Source organism: Uloborus diversus, unplaced genomic scaffold, assembly GCF_026930045.1.
Source record: "Uloborus diversus isolate 005 unplaced genomic scaffold, Udiv.v.3.1 scaffold_614, whole genome shotgun sequence".
NCBI classification, from domain to species: domain Eukaryota; kingdom Metazoa; phylum Arthropoda; class Arachnida; order Araneae; family Uloboridae; genus Uloborus; species Uloborus diversus.
Genome location: NW_026558807.1, coordinates 20,696 through 36,194, shown reverse-complemented (window position 1 = coordinate 36,194; position 15,499 = coordinate 20,696). Strand labels below are relative to the sequence as shown.

The following is a 15,499-nucleotide window of genomic DNA, read 5'->3' as shown; positions in this document are numbered from 1 at the left end:
CAGAGAAGTATCCCTACGCGAGCGGAAAAAGGGCTGTCACAATGAAAGTCAAAAATGGACGATAATGTTCAATGTTGGGAGAAAGTGTTTATCAAATGCGAATCTCCTTATTTTGGATATGTTTCATCTTATGACATCTAAATGGGGAGCGGGGCACCAAATGAGGGGGCGACGCGACGCAAGGCGTAGAACCTTTGTGTCTTTTGAAGTACTCGAGATAAAAACCCTGAGAGCATATACCTGTTTAGAATCTAACGAAAGTCACTTCTAATTTGATTAGTTCCTCTAAATTTCTTGGAATATAGCCCCTGCGTGGGCTTCCTGGGGAAGTGGGGAATCTAGCATTTAATTTTGCTGCTTATTTTAAATTCAAATGCATTCAAAATTATTACATGACACTAATTACAGTTAAATAAATTTTTCATCTCTAAATTATATTTTTTAGAAGATCTGCATATTAATTTGTCAAATTTCCTTTGACCTCCCCCCCCCCCCGAAATGAAAATCTCGCTACGCCATTGATTGGACCCCTCCGAAATAAAATCCTGGCTACGCCACTGCATACAATCCTTTACTGCTGCTTGACTCATAAAATATAACACTATGAAATACAAATGGTAAGAAAAGCTCCATATGTAAAGAGAGTGCAGGGTGAAGTTTATTACTATGCACTTATTTCTGAATATTTAGTTGCGAGTTTTAAAGATAGTAAAATGTAACATCTATTTTTATGCTGTACACATTGAGGGGAGGGAGTCTTGACAAGCCTATGCTTTACACATTTTTTAAAAAACAATAGTTAAACTCTGTAATTGCAAGTTGATTTTTGTTTTTTACATTATACAATAAATTTTTGAAATAAACAAAAATCATTTTTTTTTTTGCTATGAATGGCGCAAACCTAACCTGGTTAGTTTTTAATAGTGTGATCTGCTTGATAGGTCTGCAATGCCAATATCTTCTTCAGAACATAGGAAAATGTAAATTTACCTTGTCACCTTGTCTAATAATCGCACAAATTCTGAATTTGAAGTAAAGCACAGTGTCTTACTGTTTAGACACAAACTTGCTATGAAAATATAGTAGGCATGTGTTGAAATTTTCGGAACACCCTTGCCAATCAATGCCAGGAAATAAAAACTACCCGAAAATAAAATATTTTGGAGTTAAATGCAATGCCTTCAGTGCAAAAAAATTAAGTTACTCACCAGAAATGGTTATTTTGTCCGATTAAATTAAACTAATTACATGATCCATAAAAAAAAAAAAAAAAGAAGTGATAAGTTTCCACTTTTTTTATGGAGATACACAAATATACTATCAAAAATAAATGTTTCAATGCAAGTCATATATTATTCTTTCTTTATGAGCCACAATTTTCAGAACAAATTTTACACTTGTTCATTTTTTATAAAGTATAAGTTATGTTAACTATTTTACTTTGCCCCACATTCCCCCATATAGCGAAATAACACTTCCTCATTCTTCAGGAGTTAATACTTAAAAAAATTAAATATTGGTTCTTTAAAAATTCCAAATTATCATTAAAAATAAAGTATGTTCTTTTATTCCAATCAAAAAACGACTGAAAATACTTTTGGAAAATATAGAACAGAAAATATATTTTTTTACACTTGTATGTTAATCACTCCCGTCATTTCTAATGCTCCCATAAATTTTCTCGGATCAGGCTGGGGGGGGGGGGGGGAGGATAATAAAATAGTTCAACAATCATGCCCTTTTCCGTTTGTTATACCATTTTAAGGAATTCCTGTTATTAAGGCAGCGAAATACGGATAACTACTTCTGCCGCAAACATGGGAGGAAAAAAAGGCGGAGCTAAAATGACGTCACTTCCTTGGATCCTTCAGCCGAAGGAGACGTACCATCCACCTGATTTTATGGGTGACAGTGTGGTTGGCAACATGGAAAAAGGGCAGAAAAATTTTGAAGTTGCCAAGGAGTTTAACTTCTGCCACAGGGTTGTTTCGAGAGTTTGGAAATCATTTCAAACAAATGGAATGTGTAGCAAATGTCACGAGGGAGGTTGTGTACTCAATAAATCGTCAGCAGAAGATCAGTACTTAGCGCTAGCAGCGAAAAGGAACCAGCGCAACACAGCTACTGAGGTAGCAAAGCAGATTCCTGCTGCTACTAGCAAGAAAATATCCCGAAAAACTGTAGCCAGACGTTTGAAAGCAATAAGACTATACGCCTATCAGCTTGTTTTGTACATCCCATTGTCTACAAGTCAGTGTTTTGCTCGTTTGTAATGATGTCGTCAGTATCGCAATTAAAGAGAAGTCGACTGGGCTTGTGTGCTATTCTCAGATGAAAGCAGGTTCAGTGTGTCGTCTAATTGTGGACGACAACTAACCTGGCATGAGAGTGGTTGGTACAGCATACAAACCAGCAAACATAAAAGAAAAGGACTACTATCCTACAAGTTGTGTCATGGTTTGGGTAGGATTATGATCAATGGACGTACGTCGCTCGTGTGCCTCCAAACAGGACTATGACGGCTAGTGGTGCATTAATGTTGTTCTACTGCCTCATGTTCACGTGTTCTGAGGCGCTGTAAGCGATAAATTCGTTTTCTCGGATGGCAACGTAACATGTCATTAACAATCGCCGTCCAGGAGTGTCTAGCTCACTCAAAATATTCAACCCTTCAGATGGCCAACACGTTCTGTAGATCTAAATATATTGAAAATGTTTGGGATGCTTTGGGGAGCAGTCTATCTGGTCGACAACGTCCTCCAATAAGCAAGGACACCCTTATCCGTGACCCCAACAGCTGCTGGATAATATTGTGTAAAGCATCACAAGACGTGTGGAAGCTTGCATCGCCCTCCATGGTAGCCATATCTCCTATCGATATCTTACGCCGGAACGCCTAGGAGCGGTAATAACATTTATTCACTTTTACTTATTCAGCCCAAAATGACCGTTTCGTCCTTTGAACACTTTTCAACGCCTTCTGGATTTCAGAGCACAATAACTTATCTGCCATTGCAATGTTCTAGAGTTCTGGCAATAGTTTATTTCACTTGCCATCGAATTGCACTTACTTTTTTACGCGCGACATAGCCCATTGGAATCCGTCCTTAGCAACTGTCCACCAGTGTATATGGTGAAGTAAACTGCTGAAGAATAATAAAATTCCTACACTATATAATTCTGTCTACAAACTTGTCTAGATGACTTCTTAAACTTATCCAAGTATCAATATAAAAAATAAAACTATTTCGGCGCGGAAAAATGACAAAGTTTAACTTCTTGTACAATATTAAACACTAGTCGACACGACATTGAATGCAGGCCTACAAACGTGCATGCATTCTGTTCTATAGGAGTCTTATATCCTTTTGTGGTCTAGTTTCTGCTGCGAGTTACGGCTTGCTATGTATATGCAGAAATCAAAGCGATTTTCACTTTCACTGTCACTAGTGATCCATCCCAGACAAAATTTCAGTCATTTTGCAACAGTAGCTTCCCCTTCTATGTAATCCTTCAAGAAGAGTCAAATGCTGACTCTAACGGGTCTCCTTTAGGAGAACTCATAGCTGAAATGGGACTTAAAATGATCAATCCACAAAGCAATGAGTTCAAAAAAATTGTAATTTCTATTTAAAAAAAAAAAACATAACTTTTATGTAAACATTATGCCGCTGCTCTACTACCCTTAGGATCTTTGTCGCGTGACGTATAGACGGTAAAGAAACAATTTCATTCACAGAAATACGACGAAAGATAAAACCCAAAGCTGAAAAGAGCTAAGGAAAGCCCTGAAATTTACCCCCCTATCACAATACAATATTCCCTAACCTTTATAAAGCTCCATTTATTGACAGGCCCATTTTTTGTTTTCTGGGTCTTCTCTTCAGTGCATGGGTCATAAGTTTTGTTTATACCTAGTGCAAATCCTTCTTGCTTGTTAGGACTTATTTTCCTTCCATGTGTATTATTATTGCTACAAATTTTGTAAGTAGTTTTTTTTTTCTGTTCTTATGTGCATAATTTGTCGTAACCTTGCTAAATTTGGCATTTATTCCATTAGTTTTCACTTAAAATTACCTTACTTTTAAGGCATTACTTGTATGCTTTACCTACTTTGTAACTGTTTTAAAATGGAGTTCCATGAGATCGACAAGAATTCGAAGCTATATTGCCAAGATGGCTTCATTATGGTAACTAATTTGTGTGTCAATTTTCGGAAGGAATTGCCAAACGTCGACAAACTTGCCGACATTTCGAACCATGTAGATAACTTTAGAATTTACTGGAATATTGCCGTATATTCTTTAAAGGGTATAAATACAGCTGCACCGATATTAGTTACTCAGTAATAGCTATGGTTTTCAGTTGGATGCGAGTATTTTTTTTATTCTGTTGAGTGGCTCTGTTGCCTACATGGTGTTTTAGTTGGGATTTTTGTGTTTGTGTTTTATCATATTTGAAAGTAAATACGTGTTTACCATTGTATTCACGATATTTTAAAGGCATTTTCTTAATTGCTTCAGCAACTGCAACTTATTTGTAAGTAGTGTGAATAAATTTAATAAAAAAAGTTCTTAGTCCCTCTTTCAAGAACACCTGAAGTAAAAGCAGATGTCGCGAAACAACTTCTAACTCTCTTCTGCCACGCGGTTATAACATATACATGAAATCAATTAACTTAAAACATTTTATTGAAGAAAAATTATGAACTAAATGAACGAACATAAATTAAAATCATAACAGAACTAACAGAAGCACTTCAACATGAATTCACTGGGTATATATACACCAAACTGCTTGGCTAATACTGTTGCCATTTTAAAAAACTTAAAAGTTTTTCCACATACTCCCCACCTGTACTCTTTAATGAGTACACTAAAACTTAATATAAATTAAACAGATCTATCAATTTAAACTAAATTAGACATTTCAATCATCACTTAAATTAACAATCAACTTACTTCAGTCTGAAATTAAACTAATTTAAACATTCAATAAACAATACATTTCATTACAAAACAGTCACTTCGAATGGATAGAGTAGTTGAATTGCTCTTCTTAAGCAACCTTTAGACGTGCGGACTATGCATGCACGTACATTGCCATCTCTTCCTATGAGAACTTTATCGATCACACCCATGTCCCACAGTAACTTATTTTTCAAAGGTCCTTCAACAAGCACTACATCTCCAATTTTTAAGTTCTGTTGGGAGTGAGGAACTAAAAAATTATGAGCACTTCTCAATTGCAATAAATACTGTTCTTTCCATTGAGACCAAATTTGCTTGATTAAACGAGTCTGGAACAATTTACGTTTCTGTAAAGTCTTTTGGTTCGAGCTTTTGTCAAATACCTCAAGGAAATAATTTGGAAAGTTAATCTTGTCCTTTCCTGGAAATAAAAAACATGAAGGTGTTAATGCAATAGGTTCATTTAAATCGTTGAACTCATAGGTAATTGGTCTATTATTCAAAATAAACTCAATTTCTGTAAGGATGGTAGCAAGCTCTTCTAATGTCAATAGAGCTCTACCGAGTATTTTTCTCAGCGGGTCTTTAATACTTTTCATCAATCGTTCCCAGAAACCTCCCCACCATGGAGAACGTTCTGGAATAAATTTCCAAATGATGTTTTCCGACGCTACAAAATTCTGCAGCTCTGGATGCTTTATTATTTTACGAAAAGATTTCAGTATTTCACAAGATGAACGGAAAGTCTTTGCATTATCAGAAAATATTATTTTTGTATTTCCTCTTCTTGCTAGGAAACGTCTCAAAGCTAAGATAAAACTTTTTACGGACATATCTTGCACTACTTCAATATGAACCGCTCTAGTTACGGCACATGTAAATAATACAATGTACACTTTCTCACAACTGGTTAATTTAGATTTAACAGTTATTGCACCACCAAAGTCAGTTCCCACATTAGTAAACGGTGGACTTTCAGCAATACGTTCCAAGGGTAATTGACCAGTTAACTGCTCAGCTGGTTTTAACGAATATTTTTTGCAGATTAAACAAGTAGAAATAACTCTTTTCACAGTCTGTCTTCCTTTCGGTATCCAGAATTTCTTACGCACTTGAGCTAAAGTTGATGATACACCCGAATGAAAGACACGAAGATGTTCATGAAAAATCACCAATTCCGCAAATTTTGATTTCGGAAGTAAAACTGGATGTTTTTCATTTTCAGTCAATGGAGCCTCCTTTAGACGTCCTCTTACCCTAAGAACACCAGTCTTGTCCAGATATGGAGATAAGGAATAAATCTTAGAAGATTTACTAATCTGCTGATTCTTTTGAAGCCTTTGAATTTCCTCGCGGAACAATTCCCACTGCACAGTTTTTATCCACATCTCTTCAGCTTCTTGTAATTCTATAGCACTCAGTGGACCCTTTTCAATTGATAATTTTCTGGACTTCAAAATAAATCTCAACACCCATGCAGTCACTCTCGGTAATTTTTTGAAATTACTAAAGTCGTTAACTTTTAATACAGGACTGTACGATGAAACAACCGTGTTAACACTAACTTTCAAAAGTTCAACTTTCGCCGCGTCATTCGTACAGTATTGTTTCTGCAACGGCCACTCATCACTAGGACTAGCCAATCACTTTGGTCCGCGCCACCACACGCTGTCATTTTTCAACAAACTCAATGATTCACCTCTTGTCAGTTTATCTGCTGGATTCATTAAACCTGGACAAAATTTCCACATACTAGGCGAAGTCAAATCTTGAATAAGACAAATACGATTTGCAACAAATTGTTTCCACTCCCTAAATGAACCTCTAATCCAACACAAACAGATTTCTGAATCCGTCCATAATATTACTCTATCAGACAAATTATTAAATAAACCAGACAAATATTTGCACAATTTTGCAGCCACTAACACTCCTAACAATTCCAGTCTCGGAAGCGTTAACTTTTTCAACGGTGCCACTCTGACCTTTGACATTATAAAGGATGTCGAAACTTCATTCTTCTTATTACTATACCTAAAGTATGCAACCGCACCATAAGCCACTAATGACGCGTCCGAAAATATGTGTATTTCAACAGAATCCCTAAGGTTACTCACATTTAAAAAGAAGTATCTTTCTACCGTTAATGAATCTAAATCTTTAATCTCCCCATACCACTTCCTCCACTTCAAAGTCAAATTCTCTGGCAATTCATCATCCCAATCTGCACCTATTTTCCAAATATCTTGCATTAAACATCTAATTCTTACAACAAAAGGAGACAAAAAACCCATTGGATCAAATATCATTGCGGCTGTCTGCAGCACACAACGCTTAGTATTTTTCAACGAAGATAAATTAATCAACAAAGATTTTACATCTAATGACAAACTGTCCTCCTTAGTATTCCAATTCAACCCCAACACCTTTAACTGACAATTTTCGAAGCACTCACTAGTACTCAGACCCTGGTCAACCCATAAAGATTCCAATTCAACTGAATTAGATCTGAGCTTTCTTAAGTTGAAACCCCCATCTTTCAAAACTGATACGGCATCAGACGACAACTGAAATGCTTCTTCCACGCTTTCAGCTCCAAAATACAAATCATCGACGTACAATGAACTTTTCAACATTTCAACAGTTGTACGCCTATTATCTTCATATTTTTTTATGTGAGTTTTAATTGTAGCACTGAGAACAAAATTTGACATTGTACAACCGAATGGTAATCGATTCATTTGCATAATTTTATATCCCTCAGAGTTATTTGAAGCCCAAATAAATTTCAAATAGTTACGATCATTTTTTGCAATACTAATCATAAGGAAAGCCTTTTCAATGTCTGCATTGAATGCAATTTTAAACTTCCTAAAGTTTAACATAATATCAAGAATGTTAGCGTTTAAATTTGGACCACATTCTAACGCATCATTTAACGAAATATTTTGCTTTAATTTTGAACTACAATTAAAAACGAGTCTCACTTTAGTCGTATCGTATCCTTATCAATCCTAACAACAGGACGATGTGGCATAAAGTATTCGTTTTCAGTTCTAATACATTCCTGAACTATACCTAGCCGTTCTTGTTCCTCAATAATTTTATTATATTCTTTAGCCAACCATTCATCCTTCCGAAGAATTATTTGCAATTCATCAAATCTTTTCTTTGCATTACAAAAGTTATTCCCTAACTCAATCGGGGAAAATTTCCATAGCAATCGTGTTTCATATCTACCCTGAATGAATTTTAAATTTGATTGAAATCTATCTATTATACGCTTATCTGTTAAAGTTAATTCTTCCTTATCTGTGATACCTAAAACATCAAGATCCCAAAGAACCTGAACATCCTTTGCAATTACGCAATCCGTAGCCAAAACTCCTACGAAGCTTGAATTGCAATTTTGTTGGACCCCCTGAATAGCTAACCCAAACATCGTTGGTACGCAACTTAATGTTTCATTTATTTTGAACACTTTTGAATCGCAAATTATACCCCAAAACACATCCCCTCCAATTAAAACTTCAATTTCATTTTCACTATTACACATATCTGCAAGGAACAAGCCTTTCTGTTGCAATGCATTTTGAACGTTGACATTAGGTACCGCTAAGGATGCTGAAGTTATTGTTTGCGTTACTAAAACTTCAATTTCAATTGATGATTCAGAATTATTTCTATTTGATAGTTTAAGTTTTGCAACCTCATAAATTCTTTCCGATGTTTTTACCGAACCGAAAGAATAAACTGAAAGCCTTTCCCTTCTAACTATATTTAATTTTAAACGACTTGCTAAAGATTTTGTGATCCAAGACCTTTCAGAACCGTTATCTAAAAGTACTCGAGCAATTTCTACAGAATTTGAATCTTTACCTGCACTTGCAATCACTGAACATGTAAGCAATAAAATATTTGATTTTAAAGCCGACGAATTACATTGCGTCACAACAGAGTTATTTTGTTCATTAACTTTGTCATTACTTAAAGGTTTATTCTTAGCATTTTCACATAAAACGTAACTGTGAAATTTACTTTTACAAAATTTGCATTCAACTTTTAACCTGCACATGCGACTATAATGAATTTTCGAAAAACATTTAAAGCAACGGTTTTCATTTTTTAAACTTATTTCTACGATCTTCGATAGTTTTATACTCACAAAACTCATGATCTGGACTATTACAAAATACACAATGCTTTTTTGTACTAGCCACATAGTTTGCTGTTGCAGCATAGTTTTTATAACTCTTACTGTTACTTGACCCATTTTTACAATCATTCTTATCCGAATTTTCTGAACCAGATTTAAACGATTCCGACCTTAATTGCACAAGTAATGCACGTTCACGCGATTGAATTTCACTTTCTAAGAAAGTAAGAACGTCCTGAAATTTATACCCTTCCGAATATTTTCTATTGAATTCCAAAACAAGATCTCTAGGAACACGATCAAGTATGATTGGTGTTAACAAATTACAGTATGAATCTATTTCAATGCCTAAACTTTTCAAATTCCTAATTTGAACTTCCACTTTCTCAAAAAAATTTCGCAACCTATTTAAATCCCTTGAATTATACACAGCAGGAATTTTCAATAAATTATTCATGTGTAACTGAATCAAAGTATGTGTATTACCAAAACGCTTTTTTAGTAATTCAATAGCCGAATCGTAATTTTCTTCTGATAAAGTAAAACCTTTAATGCAATTCGCTGCAGCACCTCCCAAAAATGTCTTTAAATAATTAAACTTGTCAATTTTGCTTAAATTTGTATTTTTATCAATTGCATTATTAAACTGATTCATAAACTCCAAATATCCCACTGGATCCCCATAGTAAGTTTTAATGTTTAATCGAGGCAATTTTACAGTCCTAACATTCTGAACATTTAATTCTGAGGAATTAACTGAACTGGAATTGTTAGTTTTAGTCTCTAAAAGTTCTATTTTATTTTTTATTCGTTGCTTCCAAAGTACTATATTTTCCGAATATTCTTCGGAAGTAGTACAATCCTTTTCAATTTCATCTAGCGGTAAATACGCTTCAATATCCAAATTCACAAATTTCAGACTTTCTTTCTCAAGTAATTGCTCATGAAACTCTTTCAAAATACTCGACTTAGTATCATTATCCTCGCTGCAAGTTTCAATCTTCACCAAAAAGTCATCTATTTTTTTAATTAGTTTAGTTGTCGTCATTCTAATAGCTGCTCTTTTAACTTTTAACTTTTCAATATCTGCCATTTCAATCCTTATTTACTTCAATTACCAACTAACGTATATAAAAGCACAATTTCTATAATTCTCAATTCACGAGCCAAATTTCATACTATTCAACAACAGTACAGTTCACAACAACACAGTAGAAATAACACAAACTTCAGTCAAAATAGAAATGAAAAACCACTCACAACCTTTGCACGTGCCACAAAATTTCCAACAACTTCCACAAGCAACTTCAAACACAACTCTCACAATTTCCACCTTTCACGACTTCGCGGCCCGATGCACCAAAAATGATGTCGCGAAACAACTTCTAACTCTCTTCTGCCACGCGGTTATAACAGATACATGAAACCAATTAACTTAAAACATTTTATTGAAGAAAAATTATGAACTAAATGAACGAACATAAATTAAAATCATAACAGAACTAACAGAAGCACTTCAACATGAATTCACTGGGTATATATACACCAAACTGCTTGGCTAATACTGTTGTCATTTTAAAAAACATAAAAGTTTTTCCACAGCAGATTCAACACTATTGTGCTAGCAAAGTTATTCAACTGTTGCATCTAAAGTGAGAAAATTATACCAACCGTATAACTTTGTGCAGTACTTTCTGTAATAAAACTTACAACTCTTAAATTCTGGAAATTATTTACACTGCTGGACAAAATTATGTACTTTTTTTTTTTTTGTATTATTTTGTTTTAATCAGAACTTAACTAAATTTGATTTCACTGTGTTAAAATAGATGTGAATAATTTTAAAGAAAACTCTGACTCAATATAGCACAAAGATAAAATAAAACAATTAATGTTATTTCAAAAATGTCTTCCTTTAACATTATGGATAAAAAAAATGTGGATTGCAGTAAATATTGCTCGAATCAGTTCAATTAAAAACATAACATAATCAATTTTGCCATTAGTTGCTTTATTTTTCAAAATCAATCGCAAACAATGAAAATATCAGTTCAAATAAAAAAAATTACTTATGAAATTCTTAATTTCTGGTTTTCTTCCTATTAATGCGGAGTTTTTTTTTTTTTTTTTTTTTAAAGTAATTTTTACAAAATCTTGTCATTAGTTGTTAATATTTTCGATTCTTAAAAATCATTTCAAATGAGAAAATAGGAATTAACACAAAAAAATTAGCGAACTTCTATTTTCTCCACAAACGTTCCCATATTTTCCTTTTTTTTTCATTGTTCAAGGAAAACTTATTTATTATCTACCTTTATGACCAGACTAGACTGGTTTAGGGTTTCTAAATTCATGCATCATATTCTGTTTAGTTATTAAATACTGAGTTTCTTACATTGAAATTCGTGATTTTGAAATTCCGTGAAGTTTAGCTCGTGCAGAACGACAAGTGGTGTAAATTATGGCCTTCGGCTGTGTTAAAAGAACCCAACGCCAAATTGCTTCTTACGTATGTTACAAGTAGCGTTAAAACGTGAACAGAAGATCCATTTCCTTATGGGGGGGGGGGGAGGTGAGGTCGGCATTCGAAAATAAAAGAGCAAGATTGAAGATGTACTTCAAGCATAGTGTCAAACGCTAGAGCATGTTCTAACTGAATTTTTAAATTTTTGAAGCTAAAAATGAGCTGCAGAACTGCTAGATCATTCAGCAACCTCGGTAGCATATAAATAACCTTTACTCGGCTAGAGACTTTGTAATAATTTTGGTACTATTGATTGGCCATTCGACCTAAATGCGTCGGCCATGTTTTTTCCCCATCCAAAGAAATGTGAGCAGATTTCGTTCTTCAGAAATTCTGAATTCAGGTCTGAATGTTCTTAATTTGTTCCCCTTTCGAACAACATCTAGAAAATCTTGTTGTGAAATGAAACAATAATTAGAGCATGCAAAACAAGCTATAAAGGAGATAGATGACGTTTTTACGTGATAGCCAATCAGCAGTCTTCAAATTTTAACGTGGTCTCTGCCAGTCTCTGGCAGAGGTTGTTTATATGCATCCCGGTACCTCCTCCGAAGTTCAAGATGATTTTTTTTTTTTTGGTAACTTTGTTTTATTTAATGTCTGTTAAAATGGCTTTTGTGCAGGAAAATAAAGTTGCTTTCTTTGTATCAAGTCGTATTTTATCGTTTTACATAATTTTAAATAAAAGTAAGCAATGTCTAATGGTGATATTTTTTTTCTATTCCAGCAATAAAATGTATTAAGGAAGCGAAAACCAAGAGTTTAGAATTTCATGCATAAGAATTTTTAGTTTTTGGGATTTTTATTGTTTGTCATTGATTTTAAAGAATGAAGCAAGTAACAATTACTAATGGCAACATTGGTTCATGACATGGCTTTAAATGGACTTACGTGAGCAAAATTTTACTATATTCCAGGGGTTTTTTTTGCATTTAAGTTTATACTTTTGTTTGTAAAGATAAAACGTTGATATTGGACACTTATAAATTAAATTAACTATTTATCAATTATTCATCTTTATTTTAAAAAAAGTTTTTTTTTAATTAAATTTCATTAAGTTATGATGAAAACAAATTCAACAATTTTGAGTTTACTTGCAAACTTTTGTTCCGCAGCTGTAAAGGACCGAAATTGGAGAGTGCTGTCTTTTATCGGTGATTCACTGAAAATATTAGGTTCTTCACAGGCGTCTTTGTTATGTGAATGTCGAAATTCACCGGTGAATGTCGACATTTATCAGATTTTATTTACAATACATACTTGTGTTCAGCTGCAGTCCTCATATATTTAATAGTAACACTATATTAGTAACGCTGACATCATCAAGAATGAAACTCGCGCCACAGCATGATAATTTGATAATATTTTTTGGTAATGTTTGACATGCAGGGGAAATGCTTTATTTTACAAATCTGAACGGGATCCAGTAACTTAATTTTAAGAGAATGAAGAAACGAAGAAGTGGTCAACAATGAACGCTATCTACTGGAATTTAGGGTTAATCCACTGGAGTTAGGGTTAAAATTTCAACTACCAAAATATCATCGAACAGGCAATTGCTTTGTACAAACGTAGAAAGAATTTTCACCCGTCATAACTTGATGGGCGATTTCCAATTTTTATAATTAATATGCATAAATGGAAGGTACATGAACTGACGTTCCCTCGTATGTGTATTATCTAACTTTGTTTTATGTTTCTATTAACGACCCAATTTCGTGCATAGTTTTAAGCTAAACTGTAAATATTTTGATTGCATTTTGTTTTTCTTTGTCAATTGAAACCTACTGTGAAAATTTAAATAATATATGATCCTTTGCATAAATATGTATGTATAGTTTTTTTTTCCTTTTTTTAATAGTTCAATGGTGAATGAATGCATATTTACCATGTTTCACCACATAGCAGGGGATGTTAATTCTTCTCATTTACTACTTGATCCTTCAATATTAAAGTCATTTTCCGATCTTCTCCAGAATGATGTAGAGTTGGACCACGTGAGTTATTTTCAAAATTACTAAGAATTACTGAAGCGTTTAATGTTACTCTGGGATCAGAAAATTTAAACTGATTATGTAGAAGCTAAAACAGAAAAAAAAAATTTTTTTGAACTGTATAATATATTTATTACTAAGTTTAAGATATATTTTCAAACTGCAAAAGGGCTGAGTAAGGAAGCTAAAAATGTTGCTAAGAACACACTATAATTTGATAATTACAAAAACGCAATAATTTTGTAAGGACAAAAGCTCTTTTTTGTTTTTGCTGTTTTCAAAAAAAAAAAAAGAAAACACTCATATATCCAGTTCTCTTAGTTTTTTAATATGTAATCGGGGTTAATAGGCACAGTTTTAAGTTCTTAATTTATCTTGATTTTTTCATCAGGTTTAAAGAAAACTTAACGCAGACGATGAAGGAAAAAAAATGCTATGCCATTTTTTAAAAATTAAGTTTAACCTACTTAAAAGTAAGATAAATAAATACCTTTGTTATGAAAAGTAAAGTCAGAAATGACAATGTCAAAAAGCACAAATTGCAGATTACTGCAGACACGTGTTTCGGTGTTACAAGGAATGCCTTTTTCAATGCAAAAGAAATGAGCTTATGGATGAAAAAAAAAACATCCGACAAAAGCTAACTACTTAAAAGTTGATGAAAATCAAGGCTACTTAAAAGTACTTCATCTCTTCTCCTAGTTAATTTAGGCCCTTCGATTTTCTGCGCCGATTTGAAAATATACGTCAGGGGTATTTTTTACGGCTTTCTAATAGTGCCAAATTCGAAGTGATACAATTACTTCTGCGTATAGAAAGAGTGCTTTTAAGCAACTTTTTGGTTTGAAATTGGGATGAAAAAAGAATAAATTCGAAATTTCAGAAAACTGTTGTATCAGAACCTGACCAAAGAAAACGCGACCTACACGCAAACAAACTCACAAACTCTATTTTATTTGTATTGAAATTATTTTCAAATATTCGTTCTTTTTCTTCAATCTCCTGATAAAAAGTAGGAGAGACCGGGTCCAGTTGATACAAGGGCTTTAACTTTCGAGTGCGTGTGTGCCGAGAACTGAGAGCCATTAAAATCATCTATCATCATTAAAACAAATTGATGAGAGAAACGTTTCTGTATCAAAATCAGTTTAATCCTAAAGAATATTTGACGGTTTTTAGGCTAACATTTTTGTCACACTGTAACCTAACCTGGTTTCTGCAACATTAATCTACAAATTTTAAAAAAGATCGTCAACTTCCTTCAGAGATTGCATCTAAAAAAAATCCAAACAGAAAAACTGCGAGATGTTTATCAAATGCGGTATGAATTTAATACATTGAAAAATCAGTATCAGATCAAAAATCCTTTACTATTTGCGCTGATATGTATCCTTATTTGTGTAAATTTTGCAATGTATGCCATTACTGGAATATTTTTAACGGAAACTAAATTTAAAGATATAGGATATAGTCAAAGCGCTATAGATTTTCTCCTCAAAGATTATTATCCAAATGATACTTTACTTTAACTTGCGCATTATTTGCTACACATAATCTCATATTCAAAAAATAAGGAAAGATTTTAGCAATTTTTAAAGTAGGAACTACTGAAAAAAGAGTAAAGACTATTTTAAAGACTTAAAAAGGCTAATAGAGAAAGAAATTATTCTTTGTAGCTTTCCTTCGTGGTTTATGAAAGCGCTGAAGACACTTACAGGGTGCGATTGCAAAGTCACAGAACTTTTGCCGCCGCGCGGCTTCCAGGCGTCAAAAAAAAAAAAAGCATGTTGGCAGAAAATGTGCGTCTGACCTTGCTCTTTGCAGTCTTTTGCAGTCGGTTACGTTTTCTGAGTGG

General features: G+C 33.6%; 1 protein-coding gene across 1 annotated transcript in view; it reads left to right on the top strand.

Moving 5' to 3' along the window:
* LOC129233676 (protein timeless-like) overlaps positions 1 to 15,499 on the top strand; it is a gene marked incomplete at its 3' end in the record, with an annotated part of 97,211 nt that overhangs the window by 65,144 nt on the left and 16,568 nt on the right. Inside the window, exon 15 of the mRNA XM_054867656.1 lies at positions 13,512 to 13,647. Coding sequence (XP_054723631.1) covers positions 13,512 to 13,647 — 136 coding nt within the window. The remainder of the gene's footprint in view (positions 1 to 13,511; positions 13,648 to 15,499) is intronic.